Here is an 18,966-nt window from a genome sequence, read left to right on the forward strand (position 1 = left end):
AATAATACATTATATGTTAATAAAAATAATTCTTAATTATTTTAATTAATTAATCATCAAATATTTTCATGTTCAACTTTAAGGAAGTATTCAAATCACTACACCTTCTTGAAAATTGGTGTTAACACATACTGCTTAAAAGGCAAGGGTAAGAGCGCCTGGGTGGCTCAGTGGGTTAAGCCGCTGCCTTCGGCTCAGGTCATGATCTCAGGGTCCTGGGATCGAGTCCCACATCGGGCTATCTGCTCAGCAGGGAGCCTGCTTCCTCCTCTCTCTCTGCCTGCCTCTCTGCCTACTTGTGATCTCTGTCTGTCAAATAAATAAATAAAATCTTTAAAAAAAAAAAAAAAAAAGGCAAGGGTAAATATTTGAAATATTCTTCACTCTTATGTAAGTCTTCCAAAGAACAGGCCACCCATGCTCTAGCTTTCCACATCATTTTGCTTGGAGGAAAAAAGAAATTTAAAACTCACAGCAGCTTGCATGTGACTTAGTGAATAACAGCCATCAACACTAACTGTCCCAAACCATTAGGTTTTCTAGATCCACGATGGCAGCTACAGTGAGCAACTGCAGCTTCTCTAGCAAAGTCTGCCACTCTGGATTTCAGCTTTTTCGGGGTTGCACTGGTCAAAAACAACCAAAGGTTTGTGATGTCTGCTAATTCATAAGGAAGTATCAAACTGCCAAAAACAATTACAAGCATTAAAAGTCTTCTTTACCAACAGTCCATATATTTTCCATCACTAGATACACTTGATTTTTTTCAGGGACACATGATGAGTTTTCCATTTCGTGATTAGCCACCTCATGTAAAATCAGAAAAATAGCAACAATCCACATATTTCTATCCAACATCTAGAAACACTTTTAACTGACCCTCTTACCTGGGCTCTACACTGAGAAAGTTGGGCAGCTTAACAAAATATAAGTCGTTTCCTAAATCAGTGTTTACTTTGGGTATTTCTACTTCTATTCTGGTCTCAGGAATTGGCTCCTCCTCCTGTTGATCCTGGGGCAATCCATTTTCATCCTAGTAAAAGAATCAATTTTAGAGCTCGAAAGAACCTTAGAAATGGTCTAATCTAGCTCAACCTCCACACTTTAATAACTTAGGTAGACAGGAAGCATATTGAGGCTTTGGAACTAAAGCAGCCCTCAATCTCTACCCTACCCACACAAGCCCCCACTAAAAACCACAAGGGAAACAAGATCGCTTTGGAAAGCATCAATATAAGATCTCTTTTGTGATAAATCTGTGTTCCAGATATTCATCAACCAAAGTCACTCTATCAATTAAAATCAGAAAAGATTTTCAACACAGCACATTTCTTGGCAAGAACAAGAAAAACACTTAAATCAATGATTCTCAAATCACAAATCCTTGCAGTCTTGTCTCTTCGAGTGTGGCACCAACCTCATACTGGGCCATTATTTCTTTTTTTTTTTCTTTCTTTTTATATCCAGTTTCTCCCAGTGGTAACATTTTGCAGACTATATAGTATAATATCACAAGCAGGAGACTGACCCTGATACAATCAGATACAAAACATTCCCATCACCACTAAGATTCGTATCACCTTTTTCTAGAGCTACCTCCACTTTGTTCTTGCGCTCATTCCTTCTTAAGGTAACCATTTATCTCTCTCCATTGCTGTAATTCTGCCATTTCAAGAATAGTGTGTCAGTGGAATCACAATGCATGTAACCTTTTCAGGTTGACTTTCTGTCACTCTGCATACCCTGGAATTTCATCCAAGCTCTTGTGTATACAAATACTTCAATCCTTTCCACTGCTGAACAGTACTCCACGGTAAAGAAGTACCAGGGCAATTTTCCTATTCTTCCTCATAAACAACAGTTCCTTACCTAAGGAAGTCATCTGTTCCTTGTATTTTCATACTGCAAATCAGTTAGCAACTTCCTCTCCTTGGCATAATAGCGACCTGAAATCTCTGAAACATTTACTTAGGCTTCAGTAAGGGCCCAGTTCACACTGGTAATTTTACTTACAACAGGCTGCCCTGGAGTAGGTGGTTTATCTTCTCCATCACTCCCTGATGATATATCATCTGCACCTCCAAACAGATCCATGGCTCCACTGCTATCTTTAATATTGAGCAAAAAGTTACAGTATTAGTATCTATAACCAAGGTTCTTCAAAGCTGTAACTTCCACACATTCCCAAGGTTTCTGGACCAGGCACCAGGAAAGCACTTCAGCACAACTCTGAACCTGGCTCTCAAAGATAGGACCAGAATGCCTATGGAAAGGAAAGGGGGTCAATTCAGTGGAAGGTAAAACTGCACAGATGTCTTTTCCCCTTCATTTAGTGCAACCTTATTCTTTATTTTCCTTTATTCCCCAGGAGCCCAAATGTCTTCCTACAGTCTAGATACTCACATTTGGGGCACTCAATACACGCCTATTCTCTATATACTCCCTAAGTTTTAAAACTGCAGACCCCGGTCTACCATGAGAGGCAGAACTTCACCTACGTTTGACAAAGCAACAATAATCTGTAATAAACCAATAAACCAAGATAGGTAGAAGAGGGGGTAAAAAGAAAGACAGGAGGGTGGTCAGAAAGTAGACTGCTTGCAACTGGGATTATATTAAAGCTATAATTATTGGCAATGACACAGTCTAGGATAAAACAGGAGAGTGAGCTATTAAGACAAGGGGGCGAATAGAACACTAAAAGGCAAGAGGCAACCTATCAGAATGGCCCAAATCCAGAATACTGACAATACCAAATGCTAGCAAAAATGTAGAGCAACAGGAACTCTCAGTCACTGCTCAAAGGAATGCCAGATGTTATAGTCACTTGAGAAGACAGCGTGGCAGTTTCTTACAAAACTAAACAAACCCGGGGTACCTGGGTGGCTCAGTGGGTTAAGCCTCTGCCTTCAGCTCAGGTCATGGTCTCAGGGTCCTGGGATCGAGTCCCACATCGGGCTCTCTGCTCAGCAGGGAGCCTGCTACCACCCCCCTCTCTCTCTCTGCCTGCCTTTCTGCCTACTTGTGATCTCTCTCTCCCTGTCAAATAAATAAATAAAATCTTAAAAAAAAAAAAAAACTAGGGCGCCTGGGTGGCTCAGTGGGTTAAGCCGCTGCCTTCGGCTCAGGTCATGATCTCAGGGTCCTGGGATCGAGTCCCGCATCGGGTTCTCTGCTCCGCGGGGAGCCTGCTTCCTCCTCTCTCTCTCTCTGCCTGCCTCTCTGCCTACTTGTGATCTCTCTGTGTCAAATGAATAAATAAAATCTTTAAAAAAAAAAAAAAAAACTAAGCAAACCCTTCCCATATGCTCCAACAATCATGATCTTTGGTATTTACCCAAAAGAGCTGCAAACTTAGTCTACACTAAAAACCTACACACAGATGTTTATAGCAGTTTTATCCATATTTGCCAAAACTTGGAAGCAACCAAGATGTCCTACAGGAGATGAATGGATATACTGGTACATCCAGACAATGGAATATTATTCAGTGCTCTGAAGAAGTAAGTGGTCAAGCCAGGAAAATACATGGAGGAAATATTATATTACTGAGTAAAAGAAGCCTATCTGAAAAGGCTACATTCTGTATGATTCCAACTATATGACATTCTGGAAAAGGCAAACTGTAGAAACAGCAAAAAAATCAGTAGTTGTCAGAAGTTAGGGGAAGGGAGAGATGAACAGGGAGAACACAAAGGGTTTATGGGGTGGTGAAACTACTTCATATGATACCAGATGTGATACCATAATGATGGATACATGTGATTACACATATATTCAAACACACAGAATGTACAACACCAGAGTGAACCAGAGGGAACAGTAATATAAACGATGGGCTTTGGATGATAATGATGTATCAATGCAGGTTCACTAATTATTTTTTTTTAAGATTTTATTTATTTGACAGAGAGAACAAGCCACAAGTGGGGTAAAGGGCAAAGGCAAAAGCAGACTCTCCACCAAGCGGGGAGCCAGATGAGGGGCTAGATCCCAGGACTCAGGGATCATGACCTGAGCCAAAGGTAGACGCTTAACCAACTGAGCCACCCAGGCACCCCTGGGTTCGCTAACTGTAACAAAGGTACTACTCTGGTGGAGAATGCTGTTAATGAGGGAGACTACACACGTATAGAGGTGGGAGGTATATGGGAATCTCTGTATCTTCCCCCAATTTCACAGTGAACCTTAAACTGCTCTAAAAACAATAAAGCCAAAACAATTTTTAATAAATAAATAAATAAAGTGGCAAGGCAGGCCAGGGTACTCAAAGTTCATCTATATGGTAAAGTCAAAATGAAAACCCCACCCACAGATACTCTCATGTACCCCCTGGTTGTTTTTGTTTTTGTTTTTTATATTTTTATTTACTTATTTGTGAGAGAGCGAGCGAGCGAGCACACGTGCACAAGCAGGAGGAGACGCAGATAGGGAGAAGCAGTCTCCTCACTGAGTAAGGAGCCAGATGCGGGGCTCAATCCCAGGACCCCGGAACCATGACCTGAGCCAAAGGCAGATGCTTAACTGACTGAGCCACCCAGGTGTCCCTTTTTTTTTTTTCTTTCCTTTTTTTTTTTTAAAGATTTTATTTATTTATTTGGCAGACAGAGATCACAAGTAGTCAGAGAGGCAGGCGGCGGGAGTGGGGGGGGACGGGAAGCAGGGTCCCCGCTGAGCAGAAAGCCCGATGCAGGGCTCGATCCCAGGACTCTGAGATCATGACCTGAGTTGAAGGCAGAGGCTTAACCCACTGAGCCACCCACGAGCCCCCCCCCCCTTTTTTTTAAGACTTATTTGAGAGCAGGCGTGCATGTGCATGGCAGGACAGGGGGAAACAGGGAGAATCTCAAGAGACTTCCCACTGAGCGTGGAGTGCCAGCAAGGGCTCAATCTCAGGACCCCAAAATCATGACCTGAGCCAAAATCAAGAGTCGGATGCTTGGGACACCTGGGTGGCTCAGTTGGTTGGACAACTGCCTTCGGCTCAGGTCATGATCCTGGAGTCCCAGGATCGAGTCCCGCATCAGGCTCCCAGCTCCATGGGGAGTCTGCTTCTCTCTCTGACCTTCTCCTCGCTCATGCTCTCTCTCACTGTCTCTCTCTCTCAAGTAAATAAATAAAATCTTTAAAAAAAAAAAAAAAAGAGTCGGATTCTTAACCAGCTGAGCCACTCAGGTGCCCCTCATGTCCCTTCTTGATTCATTTTTTTCTCAGTTCTTATCACCATCTGACATACTATATATTTAATTTACTTCTTGTGTTCTCAGTTTCCCTACCCTACCCTGACCCCACCAGAATGTGAGTTCTTCAAGGGAAAAGGTCTTTATTTGTTTTGATCATTGCTACATTCCCAGTGCCCAGAAGATTACCAATACACAGTAGAGTCTCAATAAATAACTGAGTAAAATGAAAGAATGTATCAAATTCTCATGACAACCCTCTATCATTTCACTTTTATACATCAGAAAATTGACTCTCTGAGAAATAAAATTAAAAAAAAAAAAAAAGAAAAGAAGAAAGAAAAAAAAGAAAGGATGCCTGGGTGGCTTAATCAGTTAAGCTCCTGCCTTCAGCTCAGGTCATGATCCCAGGGTTCTGGGATCAAGTCCCACATCAGGCTCCTCTGTGGGAGCCTGCTTCCCCCTCTGACTGCTGCTCCGCCTGCTTGTGTTCTCTCTCTGACAAATAAAATCTTAAAAAAAAAAAAAAAATTGAAGCGTAGTAAGTAATTCATTTGACCAAATTCATACAGCTAGGAAGTGGAGCCACAAAAATTCTAACTTAGATCATCTGATTCCAAAGTCCAGGTACATAATTACTAATTGTCTTTAAGTATATCTCAGAGCCTGCTATTCTGCCAACTCTCTCCTTTTATTTCTAGTTGACCCTCTAATTACTTGCTTTAGTTTTCATGTTACTTATAATAATTTATATAAACTACTCAACATTAATATCTAATTATCATTCAGTACAATGAAGGTTATGCATAATCAAACTATCAAAATTGTATTTATAGAAACTTTTATACTAACGTCTTTATTGTAGAACAATCTGCCATTTGAAACAGTCATACATAGGAATGAATAGGTCGATCTTTTACCCTTAAAACAAACCTACCTTACCTAACCATGCGTTTTGATGAATTCTTCATCTAACCTACAGCTTAAAGAATCAAGTTCTTCATGTATTATTAACCTATTAAGCATTTAGGAACAAGTTGTCCTGAAACTATCAGTATTCAAACTAAAGAATGGAAGTTACCACCTCAACCAGCGCCACAGCCTCCCAGTAATATATTCAACTACCTGTAAATGAAGCAGGGGAAAAAAAAAAAGAGGGGCTCCTGGCTGGCTCTGTTCATAGAGCAGGAAACTCTTTATCTCAGGGTCATGAGTTCAAGCCCCATGTTGTGCAAGGAGCTTACATTAAAAAAAAAGAAAAAGGTGGCTCTTCTTCAACTGATTACACATAAACAGTTTCTAATATCCATATAACTTCCCCGTGTACACTACCTATATCCACACTCTTCTCTGTGGGTCATGCCGGCTGAGGTAAATGCCCAGAGTTGGCAGTGCACTACAGTTAAATGCAGAAAGAAAAACAGACATTTATACATATGTACATAAAAGAAGTATCTGGAATACCTTTTGGTACCTCAGTGTCACTATCTGCTTCTGAATCAGAGGCAATTGCATTCTTGCGTTTCATTCGTAAAACTTCATCTTCACTATCACTGCCTCTTGCCGATTCTGTAAGAGTAGAATTAAAGGTTCTTCATAATCACAGTCATTTCTTAACTTTGAATTCTGTGTTTTAAAAGCACACTGCGGGGGCGCCTGGGTGGCTCAGTGAGTTAAGCCGCTGCCTTCGGCTCGGGTCATGATCTCAGGGTCCTGGGATCGAGCCCCGCATCGGGCTCTCTGCTCAGCGGGGAGCCTGCTTCCTCCTCTCTCTCTGCCTACTTGTGATCTCTCTCTGTCAAATAAATAAATAAAATCTTAAAAAAAAAAAAAAAGAAAAAAAAAAAAAAGAAAAGCACACTGGGGATTGTATTGCCGTTCAATGGAAAATTACTCAGTAACAAATAAGAAGGAACTACTGATACATGTAACAATTTGGATGAATCTCAAATGCATAATGCTAAGTGAAACAAGTCTAAATGAAAGAAAAAGGCTACATACTATATGATTTCATTTTTCTGATGACATTCTCAAGAAAACAAAACTGCAGTGATAAAACAGATCAGCAGTTGTCAGGGGACAGGGATGGAAAAAGAATGATTACAAAAGGGACAGGATGAGGGTTTTTTTTTAGGGTGATTCTTTATTTAGAACTGATCTGTGGTAGTGGTTACACAAAACTACATATGCATTAACATTACTAGAACGCACATACACAGACTGCAGTTAATTAAAAATATAACTCATTAAAGGAAAATTGTTTTCTATAAGCAGAAAAATCTGGCAGAATGAGAAGAGCAGTATTGAAACTTATGACCAAATTTATAGGACTCATTACAAAAGAGGTAAAAACATTGCAATGAAGGAGACAAATATAGTTTACCCTTGAACAACATGGGGGGCAGGAGCACAGAACCCCCCAAATACACAAAGTCAAAAGTACACGTTTGACTCCCCAAAAACAACTACTTATACCCTACTACTGACTGGAAGTCTCCTTGATAATGTAAACAATAGATATTTTGTGTATTACACACTGTATTCTTACAATAAAGTAAGCTAGAAAAAAGAAAATATTAAGAAAACCATAAAAGTACATTTGCAATAATGTACTGTAGTTAATGAAAAAATTCACATATAAGTGGACGCACATTGTTCAGACCCATGTTGTTCAAGGGTCAACTGTATGACATTATCTCTGGATGGTACAACTGTTTATCTAATTGTAAACTTCAGGAAAATCACTGTCAATCCAGGTAAGAGCTAAGCAGAATGACCAGCTATAAGATTCTCTACCATAACCCTAGTCCAATGTTACTCTCCTAGTATTGGGGAAGTAATGCATGACCCTTAACAATTCTGCTACCAGAAAAATTAACTCTACCCAGAACTAGTTATTGGATGCTTACTGCAGCCCAGTAGTCTAGATAGATCTATATCCATCTCTCAAAATTTTCTGGCCTCCTCTCCTAAATAATGCCAAAATGTGGTCCTGAATATTATCCTGTGAGGTATGTTTACAGGGTTAAAGACCTCCTCCCCCATATATAAGCTAAGATAGGATCAATATATAATTATAATCAAACACCTATGGAAATGAAGCAATCCAAGAATTCCTTGAGGAAGAAGTCTATCCTGATCAAGATGACTTTTACAATACAAACAAATAAGATCTCTAAATCCCTTTAATATTTTATATGAAGAACGTGTTAACGTGAGAAAACAGTGTGACATTATAAAAGGGGGTCAAGAGGCCAAAGTTTGGCTACGTGTTTCCTGTAGTCTCTAAGGAATGAATATTCTGACCCAAACACATCTTTCTAGGAGGACGCATGTATTAAGCAACCATAGCACTGAGGTCAGCCAGCCATGTTTTCATTCTCCAAATGTTATACTGCCTAGGCAACCTCCTGATATTATCATTTGGTATCCAATGTCAATTTTCCCCAAGGGCAAGGATACAACAAGAGAAATAACTGATGCCCCTGAAACAAGTAATTTTGCAATTTGATCTTTATAAATTAGTTTGTTATGCATTTGATTAGTCTGAGTGAACTCTTTGGAGCCTAATTACCTCTGGATGATCAAATTTTGGATCTCGAAAAACTGAGCTGGAACATGGTATTTACACCTTAGTATAACTACCCTATGGAGATGTTTCAATGGCATTTTTTTTCCCCCCAGCGAAAGATACTCTCACCTGAGGCAAGCTTCTCAGCTACCCACCAGAATGGAACCAACTCTCCTCATTATCTAGTTACTTAAGCACCATACCTCTTTCTCCAAGGCTGTCCTCCTTAAATTTTTTTCTTCCTGATCTATTATCAGATAACAAATGAAGGGGGATAAAAATAACAAATGCATTACAAAAAATTTTTAAAGCAAAATGTATACTTAGGAAAGACTGAAATGGAGGGACAGAAGAAAAAAACAGGGCACTAAAGGTGGGAATGTAGAAAGAATAAATGGGTCACTACTGCATCTGGGTGCTTCTACTAAACCATTCGGTTCTCCTAAATGCATTACCTGATTTACGATCCTGTTCCTCGTCATCATCTGAATGCCTGTGTTCTTCATCTGAGGCCTGTGGCCTTTCATCATCAGAATTTTGCAGTTTCTCCTCATCAGACATCTGTGGCCGTTCTTCATCATCAGAATTCTGTTTCTCATCCTCATTATCAGAAACTGCTGGTTGTTCGTCCTCAGAATTAGCCTTCTCCTCCTCAGACAGTTGTCTCTCATCATCTGAAAGCTGAGGCCTATCCTCATCATCTGTATTCTGCATTTTCTCATCATCATCAGAATTCTGCAGTTTATCGTCATCAGATCCTTGTGCCCTCTCCTCATCATCAGAATTTTGCATCTTTTCATCATCTGACTGGTCGCTTTTGTCTTCTCTGTCCCATTTTTCATCATCTGAGTGTGCTTTTTCAGAACCTTCTGCTTCTGAGTGATGGCTCCCTCCATCTGACCTCTGACCTTCATCTTCATCATCATTATGGGCTTCTGATCCACTGTGCTGATCTACATCTGAGGGCTCATTGTCTTCGTGGTCAGAACGCTCAGAAGCTTCTGACCTATTGTCTGATCTTTCAGAGTGATTATCACTCCCACTGTGATGTGAAGCTCCCTCATCCTCACTGTCATCTCCAAACAGTTCCTTATTACTTGGTTTTCCTGATTCACCCCCTTCATCTTGATCGCTTTCACTTGCAGAGGCATTACTGCCAGAAGCAGCATTCTCTTGATCAGAATCCGAGTCTGATCCAGAATCAGAATCTATGAAAGCATATAAACACATGGTGCTGTCAGTGAAAAAGGCAGAGGAAAGAACACCAAAAGTCAACCTCAACATGAAAGCAATGAAAATACATGTTAAAAACTGTCAGAATCAATTTCATCCCCACTCAGAAAACTAACCGAAAGTTGCAGCAACTGGAGGAATGCTTAACAAGAAAAAACAGCTGAATCTCAATAAAACTTCATGGTGTTTTAACTTACCCCATTCCTCCACCCCAATCCCCAGCTCCCCAGCTCAATAATGCCTTAAAGACAGCCCAAATTTCTAGTACAAGAACTACTACTAGAGGAAACAGAGGCACCTCATTCACAAAGAATCATGGTTGTTAGTTTTGATCTGCCTGGTGGATCACTGAAGGACTGGCTCAAAGGGCTGACTTTAGATCACTTAGAACTTTCTCAGATGAGACAATTACCTGGGAACATTTGTCTAAAACATTTACAGGTGAATGTATTAGTTGCCTATGCCTAGGACAATGGATAGCAGTTGGGATAAGTAATAAGCTTAAAAAGCTTGGGAGGAAAGGCTGGAGAAAAACACAATATGGGAAGTAAGGGCTTTTAAAAGCTCCCACATATTATTAGATATCTGGGAAGTCCACACACTTGCCCAGGACTGTGCATATGCTCAGGAAAGAACTGAGAGGGCAGTAAGATCTCATGTGTGGCTGACCTTCAGGCTCCGCACAAGCAAGAAATGAAGGCATAAACAGGCTTTAAACTGCCTGGTTGAGTCTCTGCAAAGAACGGTGGGTTTTGTTTTGTATTGGATTTGTTTGTTGGTTGGTTTTTGTTTTGGTTCTAGGCATTTAAGGAAATTTCTGTCCAATCACAAGTTAATGGGACAGGGCGCCTGGGTGGCTCAGTGGGTTAAGCTGCTGCCTTCGGCTCAGGTCATGATCTCAGGGTCCTGGGATCGAGTCCCACATCAGGCTCTCTGCTCAGCAGGGTGCCTCCTTCCTCCTCTCTCTCTGCCTGCCTCTCTGCCTACTTGTGATCTCTCTGTCAAATAAATAAATAAAATCTTAAAAAAAAAAAAAAAAAAAACAAGTTAATGGGACAGATTTCAGTGGCCACACACAGCAGACAGAGATCGTGGACCTCACTGAATTAGTTCAAAAGAATCACTACAACAAATATCAACAACAAATCCTGAGGAGGGGAGAGAATGTGGCTTCCTGAGTTGCCACATTATAATACTCAAAATAGCCAGTTACTAAGAAAAAAGTAAAAGGAAATGTACAGAAACAAGGAAGTACAGCCCATATGTATGAAAAAAGGCTAGAAACTGTCCCTGAAGAAGCCCAGAAAATGAAAATGATGTTTTACCAAATAAAGAATATCAATAAAAAGACAGATATCTTAAAAAAAAAAAGATATTATTTTAAATGATCCAAACAGAAATCCTGGAGTTGAAAAATAAATAAATGAAGTGAAAATTTCACTAACAGAGCTAACCAGCAGATATAATTAGAGAGAAGAATCAGCAAACTTTAAAATAGATCAATTAAGATCAAATGAGGAACAGATGAGAAAAAATTAAGACAAATGAACAAAATCTAAAAGATTTGTGGGATACCATCAAATGTACCAACATATACATAAAGGGAGTCCCAGAAGAAGAAAAAGGGCAGAAAGATTATTTGAAGAAATAATGGCCAAACACATCCCAAATGTGATGAAAGACATTCAAAAAACCTCAGTTAATGCCAAAGAGGATAAAGTTAAAGAGATCCACACATATATACCTCATTATCAAACTGTTAAAGACAAACAACAAAAAAATTTTTTTAATTTAAAAAGAATGCTGAAAGCATCAAGAAAAGCAACTTGTCCCACACAAGGAATCCTAGATAACTATGACTTCTCATGACCTATTCAAAGTGCCAAAAGAAAGCCTGTAAACCAAGAATTCTATTCCCAGCAAAACTATACGTAAGAATGAAAGTGATATGACTGACATAAGAAATAGATAAATCGGACTTTTTCAAAGTGAAAACCTATGCAACAAAAGACATCAAGAAAGTGAAAAAACAATTTAAGAAATGGGGGAAATATATGCAAACCACATATCTGCTAAGTGTGTAATATCCAGAATATTTTAAAAATGTTTACAACTCAACAAAAGGCAACTCAATTAAAAAAACAGACAAAAGAGGGTGCCCGGGTAGCTCAGTTGGTTAAGTGACTGCTTTTAGCTCCAATCATGATCCTGGAGTCCCAGGAGTGAGTCCCACATCAGTTTCCCTGCTCAGCAGGAAGTCTGCTTCTCCCTCTGACCCTCCCCCGTCTTGTGCTCTCTCTCTCTCTCTCTCTCCCTCACCCAAATAAATAAATAAAATTAATGTTTAAAAAAAATAGTCAAAGGACTTGAAATGACATTTCTCCAAAGCTATATATACAAATAGCCAATGAGCGCATGAAAAGTTCCTCCACAACCTTAGCCATTAGGAAATGCAAATCGAAACCACAATGAGATACCACTTAACACCAACAGGGATCGCTACATTAAAAAAAAGAAAAAGTATGCATGTGCCTGCGTGACCCAGTGGGTTAGGAGTCCAACTCTTGATCTCAGCTCAGGTCTTTATCTCAGAGTGATGTTCAAGCCCTGTGTTGGGCTCCATGCTGGGCAAAGAGCAGAAAGAAAAGAAAGAAAAGAAAGAAAAGAAAGAAAGAAAGAAAGAAGCTAACTGTTGGCGAAGATGTAAAAAAAAAAAAAAAAAAAAAAAGAAACCCTCGAACATTGCTGGTAGTAATGTAAAATGGTCCAGCTGCTATGGAAAATGGTTTACTTACTTGCTCCTAAAAAAGTAAAAGAATTACCATAAGTCTCAGCAATTCCAACCCTGTGTATATATTCAGGAAAACTGCAAACAGGCACTCAAATACTTGTACACAAAGGTTCACAGCAGCACTATTCAAACAGTCAAAAGATAGAATCTGTAAATGTACTAAATATCACGGAATTGCTCACTTTAAATCAGCTACTTTGGGGGTGCCTGGGTGGCTCAGTGGATTAAAGCCTCTGCCTTCGGCTCAGGTCATGATCCCAGGGTCCTGGGATGGAGCCCCACATCGGGGAGGGAGCTGATGGGAGCCTGCTTCCTCCTCTCTCTGACTGCCCCTCTGCCTACTTGTAATCTCTGTCAAATAAATAAATAAAATCTTTTTTTTAAAAAAAGTTATGTTATAGGAGTTTCACCTCAATAAAAACAAACTGGCAAAATTAACACATTCCCAGATAAACAAAAACAGTTGGTAGCTAGCAGGCCTGCTTCCTAAAGGAAGCCTTTCTAGCTGAAATGAAAGGACAACAGACAGTAATTTGAATCCACATTCAGAAATAAAGAACAATAGTAAAGGTAACTAAATAGGTAATAATAAGTCAACATCAATATTTCTGGTAACTCCTTTTTCGATTCGGTTTAAAACATAGTAACATAAAACAATAATTATAAAACCACATCACTGAGAAGACAATGTATAAAGATGTAATTTGTGACAATAACAACATAAGGACAAGAGAGAGTAAACAATGTAGAGAAAAAATGTTTCTGTATACTACTAAAATAAAGTTGGCATTAATCCAAAATAGATTATTATAAATTAAAATGTTAACTGTTAACATTTTAGTAACTGCTAAGAAAAGTAAAAACTATACAAAAGAAAGAAAGAAAGAAAGAAACAGGAAGGAAATCAACAGTACCCTAAACGAGAATCAGTCTTAAAAGACAACAATAATACAGAACTGAGGAACAAAAAAGATATGACATATAGAAAATAGTAAAATGGGGGCACCTGGGTTGCTCAGTCAGTTAAGTGTCTGCCTTTGGCTCAGGTCATGATCCCGGGGTACTGGGATTCAGCCCTGTGTGGGGCTCCCTGCTCAGCAGATTCTGTTTCTCCCTCTCCCTCTGCCCGCTAGTGTTCTCTCTCTCAAATAAATAAGTAAATAAAATCTTAAGAAAAAACAAAACAAAACAAAACAAAATAGCATTAGTCTTTATCAGTAATCATTTTAAATGAAAATGGATTAGCTTCTCCAATGAAAAGGCAAAAATTGGAGAATTTTAAAAGTGATCCATATATATGCTTTCTACAAGGGTCTCACTTAAGAACCACATACCCAAATAGGCTGAAAGTGAAAAGATGGAAAAAGATATTTCATGTAAAAAACAACCAAAAGAGAGCTATAGAGATCATACTAATATGAAACAAAATAAATCTTTCTTTTAAGGTTTTTTATTTGGGGCGCCTGGGTGGTTCAGTTGTTAAGCATATGCTTTTAGCTCAGGTCTTGATCCCAGAGTCCTGGAATTGAGCCCCACTGGGCTCCCTGCTAGGTGGGAAGCCTGCTTCTCCCTCTCCCTCTCCCTGTTTGTGTTCCCTCTCTTGCTGTGTCTCTGTCAAATACACAAATAGAATCTTTAGTTGGAAACTTCAATACCCCATTTACAGTAAGCCAGAACTAGAAAGAAGATCAATGAGGAAATGGAGGAACCAAACAGACATACAGACATCAACAGAATACTCCACCACCACCAAAGTATACATTCTTCCCCACAATGCACACTGAACATTCTCTAGGATAGACCCGAACTTAGGACCCAAAACAAATCTTAATAAATTGAAGAAGGCTTTATCTTTTCTGACCACAATAGGATGAAATGGAATTCAGTACCAAAGGCAAATCTGGAAAATGAACAAATATACAGAAATTATAAAATGCACTCAAACAACTAAGGGCTCAAAGAAGAAATAAAAATGAAATTAAAAATATTTTCAGATAATAAAAATATAGGATACCAAAAGGTAAGGGATATAGAAAAACAGTGCTAAAAGGAAAATCTGTATTTGTAAACACCCACATTAAAAAAGAAAAGGGGAGCCTGGCCAGCTTAGTCAATAGAGCATGCAACTCTTGATCTCGGGGTTTTGAGTTTAAGCCCCATGTTGGGTGTAGAGCTGAAAGAAAGAAAGAAAGAAAGAAAGAAAGAAAGAAAGAAAGAAAGAAAGATAGATAGATTGATTTTCAGACTGATAACCCAACCTTTCACTTTAAGGAACTAGATAAAACTAAACCCAAAGCAAGAAGGAGGAAAAAAAAAATAAAGATTAGAGTAGAAATAAATGAAATGGAGAAGAAAAAAATAAAAGGATCAATGAAACAAAAAGTTTGTGCTTTGAAATAATAACAAAACTGACAAACCTTTAGCCAGACAGACCAAGAAAAAAAGACGACTCGAATTACTTATGGCTGACATTAAACAGCTGACATTACTGACATCAGTACGAACCCTACAGAAATAAGGATTAAAAGAAAATACTACAAACAATTTTATGCCAGCATATTAGATTATTTAGATGAAATGGATTAATTCTTAGAAAAAAAGACTACCAAAACTGATTCAAGACAAAATACAAAATCTGAAATGACCTATAACAAGTAGAGGTTTGAATCAGTAATAAAAATTTCCAACAAACATGGGGCAGCTGGCTGGCTCAATTAGTAGAGCATGTGACTCTTGATTTCAAGGTCCTGAGTTCAGGCCCCATGTTGGGTATGGAGCCCACTTTAAAAAAGAAAGAAAGGGGTGCCTGGGTGGCTCAGTGGGTTAAAGCCTCTGCCTTCGGCTCAGGTCATGATCCCAGGGTCCTGGGATCGAGCCTGCATCCGGCTCTCTGCTCAGCAGGGAGCCTGCTTCCTCCTCTCTCTCTGCCTGCTTCTCTGTGATCTCCATCTGTCAAATAAATAAATAAAATCTTAAAAAAAAAAAAAGAAAGAAAGAAAGAAAGAAAAAAAATCCAACAAAGAAATGCCCAGGACCAGGTGGTCACTGGTGAATCCTACCAAATGTTTAAATAATTAATGCCTATCCTAAGTCTCCCAAAAACTTGAAGCAAAGGGAACACTTCCTAACTCATTCTAAAGATGTCACACAAAAAGAAAACTACAGACCAATACCTCTTACGAATACAAATGCAAAAATACTAAACAAAATACTAAGAAACTGAACCCAGCAGCATATTAAAAGGATATACACCATGACCAAGTGGGAGTTATCCTAGGAATACAATGGCGGTCCAACATTAATATGACCATACTAACAGAGTAAAGGAAAGTGAGCATCTTAATTAATGCAGAAAAGGCCCTTGACAAAATCCAACACCTTTCATGATAAAACTACTCAACAGACTAGGAACCGAAGCGAATTTCCTCAGCCTGATAAAGGGCATCTACAAAAACCCACAGCTAACATAGGTAATTGTGATAGCATGGATGCTTTCTCCCTAAGATCAGAAAAAAAACTAGGATGTCCATTCTCATAACTTCTATTCAACACTGTACAAGAAGTTGTAGCTGGGGCAATTAGGCAAGAAAAAGAAAACCACCCGAATTAGAAAAAGAAAAGTTAAAACACTCTCCGTTTATAGAAGCCATGATCTCATATGTAGAAAATCCTAAAGAATGTGCACATGCGTGCGTGCGTGCACACACACACACACACACACACACACACACCAATTACAGCTAATAGTCAGCGAGGTTGCAAGATACAAGAAAATCAGTTGTATTTCTATACACTAACAATGAAAAATCCAAAAATGAAATTAAGTTAACAACTTCCCCTGCAATAGTATCCAAAAGGATAAAATACTTAGGAAGAAATTTAACTCAGGAGGTGCAAGATTTATACAATTAAAGCTACAAAACATTGTTGAAAGAAATTAAAGACACCGGGCACAATTATACATAAAAGAAACACGTTGGGCCTAGGTAGAGATTCTACCCATTGCTATGCAAAAAGTTTGTCAGGTGTAGATATTTTCCACAGCTGTCTTAGTGCAATGACATAATGAAATAGGTTAGGCCTAACAGGAATTACCCTGTCACATCCATACTACCTTCAAGATCAAAGAGCAACCTTCAGGGGCAAATTTAGAAGTAAATCCTATATTATCCTATTATCTAATGATAACATGGAAAAAAGCAGCAACAGACTCACAAGAAAGTAAAATATAAAGCCCAGAGAAGCAACCATCTCCATACGTCACTTCCCCATACACTGAGTTTGCAATAGGAGAAAGTGCAGGGTACACTTACTAAACTATTGCTTCTACCCATCCAAGTACTTATCAAATAGTATTAAACATCCAGGTAAGCCGGTGGGGCAACGGGAGACAATCTTTTCATCATTCTATCCCCAAAACCTAGCAAAGTGCTGGAACATGATAGGGGGCTCAATGCATATTTATTGAATGAATGAACTTTGTAACAGTGAGTCACGGGAGAGCTCACATAAAACTGTGCCCTGAAAGGCAAATGGGATACAGACAAGTAAAAATAAGGGGGGGGAGGGGATGAAAACATTAGCAAAGATAATAGAACATGAGTTAGTACGCAGGACTATATACTTCCAGACTCATCCTGATTAGAACCTCCCAGACGCGCGTCTCCACAGAGCCCTCACTTTACATTTCCACTAGTACTCCCTTCACTACACTCTTAAAAATAAATAAATAAATAAATAAGAGTTAGAGAAAAAAGAGAAACCACAATAACGCATTTTGCTGAGGGGAAAAGTAGATGCGTTACTCTGAGCCTGGAAGGTGGCAAGAATTCTGAACTTGGATCTTGGGGCCGTTCTTACTTCAAATAACTCCCATACATATTTCAAACTCAAACTATCTACGGTCTTTATGTCAGAAATATTTCCATGCACCAATAATCATTTCATCAACAAATCCTTTATCTCTCTAAATCAAACGCTGATTCCCCCATACGCTCTCCAACCTAATACCACAGACTCAGGGAATTCCAGTTTCTGCAGAGGCTCTCAGAAGACACGCCGTCTCCGGTGCGCAACGCCTCTGTACAGCCCGATCGCCGTATCCCGCCGGTCTTCCTCATCCCAGACATTTCAAACTCCGCACCACGCCACACCCTGGCTTCAATCAGGTGGCTTTCCCGAACCCCTCAGTAAATCCGTCCATCTCGTCCCGGTGTTCCCGAGCACCCAATGCCCATTCATTCACGAAGAGCCCTTACTTGCGCTAGCCTGTGCAAGACAGGACGGAGCAGGACCCCAAGATTCCGAGGCGGGCTGCGCAGGTTCGTCCGCGCCGCCACCCTTGCCCCGCGCCCCCCTCCGCCCCACACGCTCCCAGGCACCGCATGCTCCACGCACACCAAGAACCCTGAGGCTCACGCTGTTTGTCCCTCCATTCCCGCCAGCCCTAGGAGGCTGGTACCGCCGGGAGTGCAGGGGGCGCTGAGGAAGGAGTAGAGGAAGCGGCACCACTGGCCCGCAGTGCCCGAGGGTTCGCAGACCCGGAACTGGACCGCCGTCGGGCTCCCGCCGCAGAAGCCCCTACCCGCACCCCTCCCCTGAAGCCCAACCGATCCCACCTTTACGCTCAGCATCGCTGTCGGCGTCGCTCCCAAAGAGGTCCTCCATATCCGCCATTGCCCTGCTCGTCTGCCGCTGCCTCGGCTGGGGGCGGCTCCGCGACTGTTTTTACGGCACGGAACCAACGAAACGCGACAGTGTCGCAAAGATTCGCTAAAAGGCTTCTTTCGTCCTGTGACCTGGTTTCCCCTGCAATTGGAACCTACCCTTGTTCACTGTTATTATACGTCCACGCAGGGGACAAGTCCCGCCTTTTAGTCGATATCTGTTTCTGTTTGCAAGGACTCTCGTCGAGGGTGGGGCGTCCCCCGTCTGGGTGTCCGCGGAGTGGGTGGTGCTCGAGGCGCTGTGCCGAAGGGCCCTCAGACCGAGTTAAACCTGCCAGGATTCGGGCCTGAAGTCCTTTGTTTCATATGGACCATGTTGACCTCAAAATGTTGAGAGCGCCAAAGCGCGTTTCGTGTAGGTTCTACCAATTGCTATTTACCGTATTAGTCATTAAAAGCAATTAAAGTAAATATATTCAAATATTAAGTTTAAATTCAAAGTATTTAAATAACTCACATAAATAG

General features: G+C 40.2%; 1 protein-coding gene across 1 annotated transcript in view; it reads right to left on the minus strand.

Moving 5' to 3' along the window:
• The window catches only part of LEO1 (LEO1 homolog, Paf1/RNA polymerase II complex component), a 45,511-nt gene extending 26,997 nt beyond the window's left edge, over window positions 1-18,514 (minus strand). The window contains exons 1-5 of the mRNA XM_032343743.1: window positions 18,394-18,514; window positions 9,207-9,959; window positions 6,645-6,749; window positions 2,014-2,108; window positions 888-1,033 (exon numbers count right to left, since the gene is read on the minus strand). Of these exons, the coding sequence (XP_032199634.1) occupies window positions 888-1,033; window positions 2,014-2,108; window positions 6,645-6,749; window positions 9,207-9,959; window positions 18,394-18,451 (1,157 nt within the window). The 5' untranslated portion in view covers window positions 18,452-18,514. The remainder of the gene's footprint in view (window positions 1-887; window positions 1,034-2,013; window positions 2,109-6,644; window positions 6,750-9,206; window positions 9,960-18,393) is intronic.
• Window positions 18,515-18,966: the final 452 nt, after the last annotated feature.

The sequence above is a fragment of the Mustela erminea genome, chromosome 5, assembly GCF_009829155.1.
Source record: "Mustela erminea isolate mMusErm1 chromosome 5, mMusErm1.Pri, whole genome shotgun sequence".
Taxonomy (NCBI): Eukaryota; Metazoa; Chordata; class Mammalia; order Carnivora; family Mustelidae; genus Mustela; species Mustela erminea.